This window comes from Ceratosolen solmsi, unplaced genomic scaffold, assembly GCF_000503995.2.
Source record: "Ceratosolen solmsi marchali unplaced genomic scaffold, CerSol_1.0 scaffold1, whole genome shotgun sequence".
Taxonomy (NCBI): Eukaryota; Metazoa; Arthropoda; class Insecta; order Hymenoptera; family Agaonidae; genus Ceratosolen; species Ceratosolen solmsi.
The window spans coordinates 4699458-4713405 of record NW_011948415.1 but is presented as its reverse complement, the minus strand read 5'-3'; the positions used below and the strand labels follow the sequence as shown (position 1 = coordinate 4713405).

At 43.7% G+C, this 13948-nt stretch overlaps 2 protein-coding genes across 2 annotated transcripts in view; one reads left to right on the top strand and one right to left on the bottom strand.

Moving 5' to 3' along the window:
- Positions 1-2041: 2041 nt before the first annotated feature.
- LOC105368643 (malectin-B) lies at positions 2042-3382 on the top strand. The gene is made up of 4 exons (XM_011507706.1): positions 2042-2430; positions 2529-2711; positions 2895-2952; positions 3040-3382. Exons 1-4 carry the CDS (start codon positions 2071-2073, stop codon positions 3246-3248), a joined length of 810 nt encoding a protein of 269 aa, XP_011506008.1. The 5' UTR covers positions 2042-2070; the 3' UTR covers positions 3249-3382.
- A 1433-nt stretch (positions 3383-4815) lies between these two features.
- Positions 4816-13948, bottom strand: part of LOC105359015 (uncharacterized) — a 133758-nt gene continuing 124625 nt past the window's right edge. Inside the window, exons 9-10 of the mRNA XM_011495490.1 lie at positions 11675-12084; positions 4816-9315 (exon numbers count right to left, since the gene is read on the bottom strand). Coding sequence (XP_011493792.1) covers positions 5794-9315; positions 11675-12084 — 3932 coding nt within the window. The 3' untranslated portion in view covers positions 4816-5793. The remainder of the gene's footprint in view (positions 9316-11674; positions 12085-13948) is intronic.

The window sequence follows — 13948 nt, the reverse complement described above, 5'->3', positions numbered from 1 at the left end:
CTCACTTTCCAAGTTATACCTTAAACATTATTAATTATTGTACGAAATTTTTCAGAATTATGAAAATTATGAAAATTTGTCAACTGTAGGAATAATCGGGAAAGTTTGTAATAATGCAAGTGGGAAGATTAATAGTATAGAAAAATTATCGATTCGAATGTTTTGGAAAAAAAAAAAAAAAAAAAAATGCGAATACGCTCGATCTAAAGCTCCGGTCGATGAAAAACGCACACGCCCACCCACACAAAATATTCAATAGCACCGATTATGCAAGTGTAAAAATGACAAAAAGTTTGATTTTCATGGGATTAAGAAGTGGAATTTTCTGTCACGTTATTATTATTATAATATAATGTTACGACGCGCTGAGTAAGCGCATTATTGCGTTTGTCCAGCGGCATTATCCGCCATGAACTCACGATTGTCTCGTATAAATCTTATGCGCGAATAAACTCTATTATTGTATTAATGAAAATGGTGACTGCGCGCGCAAAATATACGTTTCTTTGTCAAAAGGAAGAAAAAAGAAAAAGGAAATAATCAAACAGGCTTACTGGATTGATATTGGCATAGAGAAGAAAATTTTTCCACGGCGAGTCTATCGTCGCCAATGCAAAAAAAAAAGGGGAAAAAAAAAAAAAAAAAAAAAAAAAAAAAAAAAAAAAAAGTCATACTCGCGCTTGCTTTGTCGTCAAAAACTTCCATTTTCCACAATGTTATGAATTATTATTATACTTATTTATAATTACGAAGCTCTCGATTATACGAAGCTAAGCGTTTCGTCGGCTCCTCGATCCGTTATAACGACTACGATTATCGGCCCCCCGTCGTCGTTATTAAGCTCTGTTAAACGAGGATGTATCTTTTATCGCGAGGAGGTGAGCCTCTTCAACGGAAATTTCCGACTCCTGCTCACACGCAAATAACAGCACTGCCAAATTCGATAAATAATTAACGGCAATAACAAACAAACATCGCCCTTCGACGGTACAATTAGGTGGTCGGATTCGGCGCTGTAAAAGCGTCGTTATTGCTCGATCGTTCGAGTTGGAGTGGAAAGGTAAAGATTATCGCCGAATGGGATCGATAAGGACTGGGAGGTCGTTAGAGCGCAAAGGCCATGCGTTTGTATGAAATTACGGAATAATTGAGTGGAGCAGCTGTTTCTGTAAAATCGCGAGGTTAATTGGTGCGTGGGAGAGTGCGGCGAGATGTGGGTGTGGGTGTAATGAAAGTTGTAAGTTCCGGCGAAGCTTTGGGGTTTTTCGGTGTATGGGGATGGGAAGGGGTTGGGTTGGCGGATGGGCGCTAAAGCTCGGGAGATAAGTGCGGTGGTCGGTAGGAGCGGGAGCTGTCGTGGTTGTCACGCAACAATGGGGGGTTACGTCGGCGTGCGGTGGAGTGATCGGTGATTGGTTGGCGACGAGGAGGAGCGGCGTGGCTCTGATCGGCTAGTCGTCGCTCCCGGCAACGCGGTCGGCCAAGGTCGATAGGATAGACGAGAGAACGAGAGGAAGTCGCTGGGCGAGGAGCGCGCGATAGCCTTCGAATGTGTTGTCATTGGAGGCTGCTGCGGGGGCTTAACGCGGGGCGCGGCTCATTGGGATACCGAAGTTGCTCGTGCGGTGCAGCGATTTCTCGGGTCGGCTCTTCCTGGGCGATTCGATATCGGCGCGCGGACATACGCGGTGGTCAGTTGTAGTGCAAGAGCGCCGAGTGGTTAAGCGGAGTCACGCACATTTCATCCTCGATTCTCTTGTTCTTTGCAGTTTCTCTTGTTCTCGGAGGAATGAACGGGGTTAATGGACTGGCTTGACCCATAACCTCAAAGACGGCCTGGTTGCCTTGTTCCATTCATCAGCCAAGATGGATTTGTGAGAGGGAAGCGGCGAGAGAGAGAGAGAGAGAGAGAGAGAGAGAGAGAGAAAGCGGCACGCATCGAGGAAGGAGTTAAATTTCGTATTGATCTGACGTGTGAGAGAGAGAGAGAGAGACACACACACACACACACACACAGAGAGAGAGAGAGAGAGAGAGACCAGACAGAGACCAGAGTATTGACGGCCTAAGATGTATAGCGGACGATGGCTGTATCGTTTGTTCATAATACCGTTGATTGTTCTTCTTACGTATGTGCCAATCGCACGGTGCGTCGAAGTCTTGTACGCTATCAATGCGGGAGGTGAAACGCACGTGGACAGCTATGGGATTCGTTACTCGAAGGATCCGCTGATGGGCAAAGTGGGCACAGCCTCCGATTATGGGAAACAATTGCTAATCAGTAGGGTGAATAGCGTTGACCATATATTGTATCAGACGGAGCGCTACCATCATAGTACCTTTGGGTACGATATACCGATTAGCGAGGACGGAGAGTACGTTATGATTCTTAAATTTTGCGAGGTTTATTTTAATTCGCCGAATATGAAGGTTAGATATCGGTGGTTAGCCATTGGTAGCCGTCCGGTTCCGGATTGGGAGCCGAACGCAGTGGTGAACTGAATGGTACGCATTTTATTTGCCCGTAGGTGTTCGATATTGTCCTGAACGGGGACCACACCGTCATCACGGACTTGGATATATTCGAAAGAGTGGGTCGAGGTATTGCGCACGACGAGTACGTCCCGTTTAAAGTGCAAAAGGGCAAGCTAATTTATAACGACGAAGAATCCGACATTCTTGGTGGCAAGATAAGAATTGAATTCATCAAGGTAAGTTTAAGTGAGAAAGCGGCGAGAGATAATTTGTTAATTCGCATCCAACGTTATTGAAACTTTGCTTGGAGCTCGATACCGATAGGGTACACTGTAGCTCTCTCGCTCAAACTGTCCACGTTAAACCCACGGGGTTGCGAAGGTTCGAACCTTTTCTTACAAAGGAACTTTCTGTTTCAGGGATATCGAGATAATCCCAAAATTAATGCTATAGCTGTGATTAAAGGAAGTCTCGAAGGTTAGATAAGCTGGAGCCTATTTTTAGTTATATGCCACTGGGCTGTGATGTAAACGTGTGACAGACGTAATTGCTTTTTGTGCGTAGATGTTCCACAACTGGGACCAATTCCGCAAGAGCCAGAAGAGTATCATGGGATGCAAGACGACGAAGAGGAGCCCGTAATCCGCACGAGGCATACGAGTGGACCACGTACACCCGATCCCTACGACTCCGAAGACTCGTCCATACTTCTACCTGTATTCGTTGCCATTGGAGCTTTTATACCCCTGTTGTTCTGCCTGTGCAAATTATAGAGGCCAAGAATAGCACAAATAAATTATAAGAGGTGTATTATGGTATATATGTGCTTGGTGAAGGGCGCACGTAGAACCTTTAATACACAAATTGTTCTGTTTAAATCAACTGTAAACATTATTGAAATATCTGGTTTATCTTTATCGTGGTAAAGTCTATTTCGATATTTATTATTTATTTGAATAAATAACGCACGCTTACGGTGTGATATTATCTCTGTGCAATCGATGGATTTAAAAACAAAAACAAAAAAAAAACTTGTCTTAAGTGAACAAACTGGCCTTACAACACTCGGAAGCTTGTAATACTAAAGGGACTGTAAATGAAAAGTACTATAACGTCAAGTAATTGTCAAGTATGTATTATCGTAAACGAAATTAAGGAACAAAATATTTTGTCAAATACTTATTGTAAGTTAGGCTTTTCGAATCGGGGACTTAGGAAATAATAAAGTTATTATATTACTATTACAAAAAAACAAAAAAAAACAAAAACAAAACAAAAACAAAAAAAAAAAAAAATTTTCATTATACCTCGCAAAGACGCTTTGTTAATAATTTCATTTCACTCCAATAATTCAATCAGTTTTCTCCTTAAACTCAACGATTGGTTATTATAAACTATTTTATAATCTTTTATGCTAACATGTCAAATTTCTTCTCCGCTCACATGCACTCGATAACTTGCAGTAATCTTGGAATCAATTTAATGTTTAGATTCACGTGTAGCTAAAAGTAGATGATAATTGATCGAAATAATACAATGAAAAGCAGATTAAAGAAATTTCTTTGTTTTTAAAAGTTGAAAACTGACGGAAAGGAAATTCGGCGATTGAAATTTTGAGCGATCGTTAATCAAGGACAAGTGCATCAACTTTTAAGAATTGCGAAATTTCTTCAATACATGCGGGTCGTTTTATAAAATACGAAATTTTATTTGAATTCAAATAAATTTTATAATATAATTTTTCATAAACTCTATATTACTAATATTATAATTAAAATAATAGGTATATAAAAATTCAAGGATAGTGATAAAAGTTAGAGGTTTATTCAATTACAATGTTTTCTGTGAATGATTAAAATAAACTATAACAAATAAAGAAAATGTCTTAAAATGCTAAAACCGAGCACACAAAGATTTACACTAGAAAAAAAAATATATATATATATATAAGAAAAGATTCGCAATTTAATATTTTTTTTCTGTATTTAATTCTTTTTTTTTTTATTTTTTTTTATTTATTTTTTTTTTTTTTTATTTTTTTTTTTTTAATAAACTTTATTCCTTATACTGTTGAATTTATTTAATAATAAGGTATCACATTAAATCAAAAGGTGCTGTACATAAATGGTAGTACGTATTAAAATGGTGACGATTTCGTTGGTATTTACTCAACTTTTGATAGGAACAAACAAAAATAAATAGATAGATAGATTCTTAATACGAAACATGAATAATTGTTATTATACTGAACATATAAAAGTTAAAAAAAAAAAAATCAATATAAAATAAAAGAATGAGAAACAAAAGAAACAGGGGGCAAGATGGGAGTGTAGAGGAAAAAAAAAAAAAAATAAAATAAATAAAAAAAAACGTCCAGCTTCGTTTGTATGTGAACAGTTAAATCGCCGCAACGGGGAGTTACCAACAATATACTCCAAATTCATTGTACCGCATCTTTGTAAAGAGAAAGTCGAGTGTGTACGTTTGTGTTGCTGTGTATTTGTGTGCGAGTAAATTCGTACTACAAGCATCATCGATTCTTTATCATCAATCGTAAATCATCCCTCAATGACGTCTCTTCATTTAGTTGAAGGCCTTCGACGAGCACCACATTATTACGCATACTCAGAGCTTGCATAAAATACAATTACAATAATAACGTAACTTCGAACGCGTCCGATTATTTACACAACAAAAGTTCAAGCCTTTTATCCACTGCCGTGTTTTTCTTTAAGTTTCAATAGGAGGTTTCACAGCACACCGAAGCAGTCAAGCAAATATGTGAATAGTTATATTATTATAATGATCTTTGAATATAGATTGATATATCTTGCCTTTTTTTTTTCCTTAAAATCATACATATATATATATATATTACGTTTTTTTTTTTTTTTTTTACTTTTTGTATAATTATTTGAGTATATTAAAAAGTTTCCAATTTAACGTTCCCTAACTACTACTGTGGATGCGCATTGGGGTATCCGTCCTTCTCGAAACTTAATGCAAAATAAAGAGATGTAAAACTATTGGCCTTAACGTTCAATAGTACTTATAAGCTATGCTGATTTCTCTCAATAGGAAAAGAATTTTCTGGATTTGTCCGATAAATTATGATGTAGGATGAAGAATTAAGGGAATGGAGCGGGAGGAAATGGGTATAAAGACAGACAATTACATATTGATAAGATAGTAGTTAATGAAGAGATAGAGATAGAGAGAGAGAGAGAGAGAGAGAGAGAGCAGATAAAACGAGAGGGTGTTGTCCGTGGATGATCAGTCGCCCTTCTTCCATCATAGCGTACTAGCAGCAGGTCCCCTTCACTCCGCGGTGATGAGCTGATTATCGGTGAGCGGCTCGATCGGCGACACATCTTTCTTCGGTATGTCCTCCTCGATATTCGTTATAACCGTTGTCTTCGTCGTCGTTGTCGTCGTCGTCGTCGTCGTCGTCGTCATTGTGTTTGCATTCATCTTTATCTCCTCGGCCTCGCAAACGCCATTCTGTACGACTTTGGCTGTGACCGCGCCGACGCCGCTTTTGATCGCGGAAGAAGCTGGGACCTTGGCGCCGACTTTAGGAGTCGTGTTGCTCGTCCCCTTTATGCCGGGTTTCGTTATCGGGGCCGGCTTCTTCGCGGGCGAAGCGACGCCAACGGAGACGCGCTTACTCGGGGCCGTCATGGACAGCCTTGGCTTTGGGGCTGCGGCTGCGGCTACGGTAGAGTCTACTGCGGCGGCGGCGGCACGCGCCGAGGAAATTTGCTTGTTGGCCGTCTCCTTCACCTGCTTGTCGATCATCGGCGACTTGGCGCTGACGGGCTTAGTCTTCGGGGCGGTGGTGGTGGAGAGCGTCGAGGTGGGCGCAGTCTTGGGTCTCGCGGTGCCGTTGCTTGTCGGCCTCGTCGTCGGGGTTGCGGTGCTCGGACGCGGCTTCGGTACGGTTGCGCTGGTTTTCGCGCGCACGCTCGACGTCGTCTTTATCAAGGTCGTTCTAGTTGTCTTCGCGGCCTTTGGAGCACTGTCGAGGGTCTTGAGTATAGGCTTCGCGCTCGTCTTGGGCACCGACGCTGTCGCGGTTTTACCGAGACCTTTCACGTCACCGTTGGTACTGGGCTTCTTGTCGCTCGACGTCGAGCTCACCCTGGGGCCCGCAACGTTGGCGCTCGCGGGCTTCGGCTTCGGAGCGGACGCGTTGAGGCTTGAGCGGCCGGCAGCCGTTTTACCGGCAGCATTGGTGATCGTGGACGTGGTCGAGGTGACCTTCGAGGCGCTCGTGAGCTTGGCTGCGGCGGTCGTCTTGGTGGGAGTTGCGGTGAAGGGTTTGCTCGTAAGACCGCCGGTAGTCTTCGTCCGAGTTGTGGTGGAAACTGATGGTTTCTTTGCAGTCGCGCTCGTTGTTCCTGTTTTGGAGCCGAGGCTGTTGACCTTGGTGGGGGAGGTGGGCGTCGTTGATTTTGTCGCGGCCGCCTTGGACGCGCCTGGGGTCTTGGAAATTTTTGGAGCCGTCGTAGTTGGTTTTGCGACGACTTTGGTGGCCGTGTCGGCCGCGACGGTAATTGTCGAGGTGGCCGCGTCCGGGCTCGCTGCCGCTGTCGTAGATGACATTCCAACGGCGACTGCCACTACCGCCGCCGCCGCTGTTGCTGCCGATACCGTAGCTGCTGTCTCGCTGACACCGTTCGACACCGGAAATGCGAAATTCGGAGTTTCTTTCATTAACTGGTCGGTTGTGGTCGTGTCGTGTCGTGTGGTTGTGGCGGCGGAGGCGGAGGCGTCGGCGGCGCTGGCCGCTGCGGCGATTTCAGTTTCATTCGTAATCAAGGGAATTTCCTCGAGCTGGGTTTCCGTGGTTGTCGATGGTGGCGGCACTTCCTCCACGTCCTTCTGCTCGTCCACGAGGCTTTCTTTAAGGATTCGGCACTCCTCGGGAGGAGCGTCTTGCGAGATTTGCGGCTGCTCGTGCGAAGGACTTTCCTCCACGATATTTGACTTCTCGAGATTAACGCTATCTTGGATTAAGGCCTGTGTCGGACTGAGCTGCTCCTCCAGGCCGGTAAATTCCTGCAATGACTCGGACAAGTTAATGGATTTTGTCTGTAAATCGTCGAGTTGCGATGCTTTTGCTTGCTGATTTATCTCCGGATCGGAAGGAGCGGGAGGGCCGCTTGCGTCCCTAGCCAGACCAAATATTTTGGAAAACTCGTCATGTTGGGCTCCGTTCGATTCCCGCTGCAAAGCCTCCACGGCTTCGGAAATGAAATTTTCCTCGGCGAATTTGCTGGTCATTACCTCGGGTTCGTTGACGGGCGACACGAGTACCGGCTCGTCGCTCCTCTGCTCCACAGAAGAGACTTCGAAATTCAAATCGAGAGGATTTTGCATGACCTCGTCGCGAAAAACATTGTTTTGCACGATCTCGGGCTTCGGTGCTTTTTGCGTGGGCTCGTCGTTGCTGATCGGCAGTAGCTGCTCCTCGATCTCGTCGTGGCCGTCGGCGAGATTCTGGTTGTCGAATTCCGGATCGGCGGCGGATACGTAATCGACCGCGAAGGGATTGTTGCTGGCATAAGTGGGGGTGACGTCGGCCGAGATGGGCGCGGGGCGGTCGACGTTGGGCTCGTGCTCAGCGGTGTCTATAAAGTTGCGCTGCTCCTTTGGCTGCGCTAGCAGTTGGTGCTCGGCGTCGTCTATCAAATTACGCTGCTCCTTCGGCTGTGCTAGCAGTTGGTTCTCGGCGTCGTCTATCAAGTTGCGCTCCTCCTTCGGCTGCGCTAGCAGATCGTGCTCGGCGTTGCGCATGTTCATGAAAAGGTCCTTATTGTCGGACTCCTTCTGCTCGACAATCGCCGAGAATACCTCGGCACTCTGTTGCTGCTGCTGGGCGTCGAAGTTGTCGAGATGGAGGTCGACTTTTTCCCGGGCGAACTCGTCCTCGTCGTCCACGCTCATGTTCTCGTCGTTCTCGTGAATGGTGCCGTTCTGCAGATCGGTTACGAGGTCCTCGTCGTTGAGCTCGTGGACCTTGTTGAGGTCGAGCTCCTGCTCGAACACGGCCTTGAAGTCGCCAGGTGTCATGGAGGTGACCATCGCGTCCCTCGAGAAGTTAAAGTCCTCGCGGTCGGAGCCGACGTACGAGCTGTCGATCGGGTATACGCTGGTCTTATACAGTTCACTCGCCACCGAGTAATTGGCCGTGGAGTCATTGTACTCGGCCTTGGTCGATGAAATCTCCGACTCGTCGAGATTCAGCTGGACGGTGCTGCTGTCCTGGGTCAGCGGCTCTTCGTCTTTAAAGGCCTCGAATGCCTCGAAGAGGTTCTTTTGAGGCGAGGAACCACTGTTGGAGTAGTCGCTTATGTCGTCGTCGAGTTCGCTGGGCCTGTGGCAGATTTCGTTCTGGAACTCCTGCTCGCTTGGGATTTTGGAGTTCTTCAAAGCGTGCTGGAACTGTTTGAGGGGCGAGCCCGCGATGAGGTCACTGCTCATTTCGGTCATGCGCTCGGAAATCATCGGGGGTGTGCTCGAGACGGGCACGAACTCGGCAGCGTTCGGGTTCAGGTGGGATTCCATATCTTCGAGCTCGACGTCGCTGTTCTCGGCCTCGATCTCACTTTGTTCCCTCGGCTCCGACTCCGGCTCTCGCTCTACCTGCGGCTCTTGCTCCTCAAAATGCTCTGGTTTCTGCTCGTGCTCGTACTCGTGCTCGTGCTCGTGCTCGTGCTCGTGCTCGTGCTCGTGCTCGTCGTATTCGTTGTCCTCGAAGTAGCGGTGGTCCTCCAACTGCTTTTGCGGCTCTTTGACGAAAGAGAAAATGTCCTCGGGAATGGTTGCTGCTTCAATCTGCAATCGTACAAACGGATAATGAAAAGTTTGAGCTTGGAAATTCGAAGGTGAACATGGACGACGAGGTAGTAACTGTTAATAATTCGGCTTTCGTAATGAATATATTTTTCTGTCAAATGTCGCTAGTTTGCCGAAACTTCGAAAATAATAGGACAACCTTATTGGCAACCGAACCTCTTGCTTTTACACTGCGAAGATGTTAAATTAACTTTGAGCATACGTCGCCGGTGCTTTGGAGCCATCAAGCTATGGACTTCTGAATTTAAAGTCGTCGTCGAGACCCAATTAACGAGTTGGCCTCTAAATAGCGAAGACTTGAGAAAAATAGATCGATAGCCGAATTATGACGATTTAAATTTAATTTTCACCTCTACGTCAAAATGTACATGTTATTGTATTATTGGATGTACGCCATAGACGTAAAGGGACACTTGTAATCGTGATGGGGATGTGCTGCTATAACAACTATAACACTTAACGTTTTGTGATAAAGTAATATAATAGAATAAGAATAGCAAGACAAAATTGAAATTGGAACACACAACGATGAGCTTGGTATAAAAGACTTGTAACTCTAACATAGGCATTCATTTTAACATAAACTTTATCATGCATAAAATTTAACATTGAAAAATCCTTGTAAAAATAAAAGTAACAAAAAAAAAAACAAAATAAAAAAAAAATTTACAATCGTATGGAAACATCTCGGTCAAGATCTTCGGTAATTCAATATTTTGAAGCAAACATATGGAAGCGACAAAAGAATGAGAAAGGAATATGTTCGGTTTAAGGTCTTGAAATATCCATATAAGTAAATTAAAAATTTTGATAAAATGTGAAAGTATTAAAATCAACGCAATATGCATTAAAAGTGTGTCAATAGAAACACTTGGCAAATAAAATTATGAAAAAAGAATGAAGGGAGGAAAAAAAGTCTTGATATAAATTATTCAAATTATCATGAGTTTTGTGATAGTTGTTATTGTCGATAAGAAAAATTCTATTCTATAAAATGATAAGTATTAATCTAATAACAAGATACAATAAACCTTTAGACTTACGTAAAATATTTTATTATTCGCTCGCCTTACGTAAGCTCAAAAAATGCATAAAAATTTCTTTAAGTTTCATAAATTACATATCTTAAAATTTACATTATCTATGGAAATATTGTAGGCGTATATAAGTTTTACACATTCGTTATCTAATTTAATGTAATGTTCAATTCTACGGGGCTTAGACTTTATTTGTTTCTATTTCAAATCAATACCATACATTAATTGATAAAAGCTACTTAATTGAAAATAGAATATCCCTGATTCGCTTTTAATTTTGTTATTATTAACCATTGTTGAACAATGGTTCGATCATTAAATTATTTGTCGAAACGAGCGTAATCTAAAGTCGCAACATTTCAAAAGTTACATTGATAATAGATTGAATATTGGTGGAGTGTACGTAATAAGAACCTTTAAATGTCGGATTATTGAAAATTTTCAATACAAGAAATTTTCCTTAGAATATTAACAACTTGAATCTTTGGAAAATAATATGTCGACGCACACACATGACAATCTTGTTGAAATTTATCTTAAATCTATCAATTCGTAGTAGATAGAGTAATTAGATTATGTGATAATAATTCATATTTTTTTTTTTTAACTTTTTTAACTTTATGCTTTAAAGGTTCAATATTAGGTAACAATGTGATTTTGCAGCTTCAATGTTATTAGTCAACATTTCCTTGCATTTCGTTATAAGCTTATGTATGAATGCTTTAAAAGCGAATCAACGTAAAACAAAACAAAAACAAAAACACGAGAAACAAAAAAATCTTTTCACAATCTGTATTTACATAAAGAGCAAACGTATTTGAAGGCGTCGATCAAATGAAATTTAAAAATGAAAAAATTTGTAACACGATACTCTCGTCCCCTGCGAGATTAATAACAATACAAACATTATAAGTCATTAATGGGCTTAAATACGCCTGTTCTTCAAACTTATAATGCCAACTATTCGTCTACGCTTCGGAATACAAGGATTATATATTAATTTCAAAGCTCTTATTAATTAAAGCTTCGTTCACTCGAATGATAAAAGACCAATAAGGCGTCATTCAATTCAATTTCTTAGCTCCGATAATAATGAAACGAGAGGAACTTTTTCTCATTTCCAGCTGTAAATTGAACATTGAGCTATTGTTATTATTGTAGTGGTACCGGTACCTACTATCCCAAGCACGAAGTCCTTTATTTTACGAACGGGAGCACGGCACGCCAATAGACAGACAGAGAGAGAGAGAGAGAGAGAGAGAGAGAGAGAGAGAGACAGAGAAAGAGCATATGCAACTTACATCGGTTTGCCTGAGCTCGGGCTCGGATTCCCGTTTCTTCGTGTCCGCGATCTTGTGCAGCTCGTCGTATTCGGCAGTGACGTCGTCGGCTTCGGCGTCGGCGTCGGCCTCGGCGTCACCGTCAGCCTCGGCGTCGACCTCCGCGCTGCTGCTGCTGCTGCTGCTGCTGCTGCTCACCGGCTGATTAATCAAATTATTGTTCTCGAAAGGCTTGGGGCTACAAAGCTCCTTCTCCTCTTCGCATTGGTCAGGCTTTTCCACGAGGGCTGGATCCTTGCTCTGTCCAATGACGCTGGCGGCGTTGGCGCCGCTCTTGTTGTCGCCCGGCCGGTAATAGTTCCACTCGTCCTCGCTGTCCTCACTGTCCGCTACATTATCCGCCTCGGGAATCAGTTCATTACGATGGCTTTCTGTAACAGTAGGTAATTTTCCATTCTTAATTTCTCCTTATTTCGGCACCTTCGGGCTTTACGCGTTCGATGGCACGTGATGTCGGTTCGTGTTTCATTTGTACGATCGTGTTTCGTTTCATTGGAAAGGGACGTTTCAACGAAACCCTTCAATGCTCATTTTCACAATATCGAGAGACTCGGCCTTACGAACGAATAATTTTTTGTTTACGCGGTTCAGGAATCGAGGGGCGAGGGCCATTAAACGGCTACTTTAATCTCTCGGGCTTATCGATGAATTTTTACGTATCCATTAAAATTTCTATAATTTAATGGTGTCTATGCGAATTTTGGGATTTTTATTGCACGTTCTACTTCACAATGTACCAATTTAATAATTTCTTAACGATCACTTCACGTAGTGATTATCCCTATTTCCTAATAGGCTGATTGTATTTTCGGTAATTCTACCTACTGTTTTTGCGAAGAAACGTACTATTCCAGTTGATAAGACTTTCACGTTAATGATCAAACCAATAAGTTTTCTTGGTAGACGTGGTATGCTGCTTGTGACAATATACAATGAGCGCAATTAATTGGATTACAGCAAAGTGGCGAAGCAATGACGGCGTAGGGGCTAATAATCGTCACTTTTCAACAGTCTTATAATAACCCTAAAGAAATCCCAAATCTTCTTTATCGAGTTGCGATTGAATTGAAAATATTGTATATTGGTCGAGTGTTGCCTACGGCCTAGGATTACAAATATCACACACGAGGGCAGAGTATAAGGAGGCGAGAGAAATGGAGGGATGGAGGAAGAGACAGATACATAGAGAATGAGAGATAATGAGAGAGAATGAGAGAGAATGAGAGAGAGAGAGAGAGAGAGGCAGGGTAGAGTCGATCGGGCTTGCACTTTAGCAGCAGCAACCCACTGGCACAATTTCCCCGATCGCGGCGAGCGGAAAATGTAGAACTGCGGTTACGCGACACTCCTTGGCCGGCGAGGCATCGATTGCCGCAGTTAGTTGATTCCGGGCGTTCGGGCAAGGGGTGCCGAGGGACGGCCGTGAGGCACTGCCTCCGCGTGGATGATGTTAGCCGGATGTACGCACCCTCTCATCTTCGAGCGAAGTCTCTACGGTAGGGAACTCACGGCGACGTCTCGAGGCACAAGAGAGTAAAGGCCGCAGCGCTCGGCTGCCTCCGCGGCCAACAGCAGGCAGGATGAAAGGAGTCGCTCGCCTCGGAGGAGGGATATGCATTATCGATCTCGCCCGGAGAGCCCCCTATATAGAGTGAGAGGGCCGGTTGTGGAGTGAGCGCGAGCGAGAACGAGAGAGAGAGAGAGAGAGAGAGAGAGAGAGAGAGAGAGAGAGAAACCGCCACCCACCTGTCCGCCAGACTTCTGCCTATATATATATATATATATATATACCTCAACGCCCACCCCCGCAAATACTCACTGAGGATCTCGAACACTCTTAGCGCCGATATCCTAACGACCGAGATAGCCAAGAACTCCCTAGCCTTTTCCTGCGACCTCTCTGTAAGATTGATGCGGTTCTACCGATTGTCGTCCGCTTCGCCGGATAATTTTTTTCAATAATTTTGAGATTCGACGCGAGTTTTGAGACCAGATTAAACATATCTTCAAAGTCTAAGATAATTACGCTACTTTACGTATTACGAAGAAGTGGCCGCTTCACACTGGATGCGAGATGCTTGGCCCAAGTGTGACGAGTTGTAGGCGTGGACCTACCGTATGTGTACATCGACCCGGTGAGAGAAGGAGCGAGCGAATGTGAGTGATCGCGGTGGCGATGGCCGGTGGAGGATAGTGGCGAGTACAGGGGTTTCAAATATCTACTAACGTGTAGGG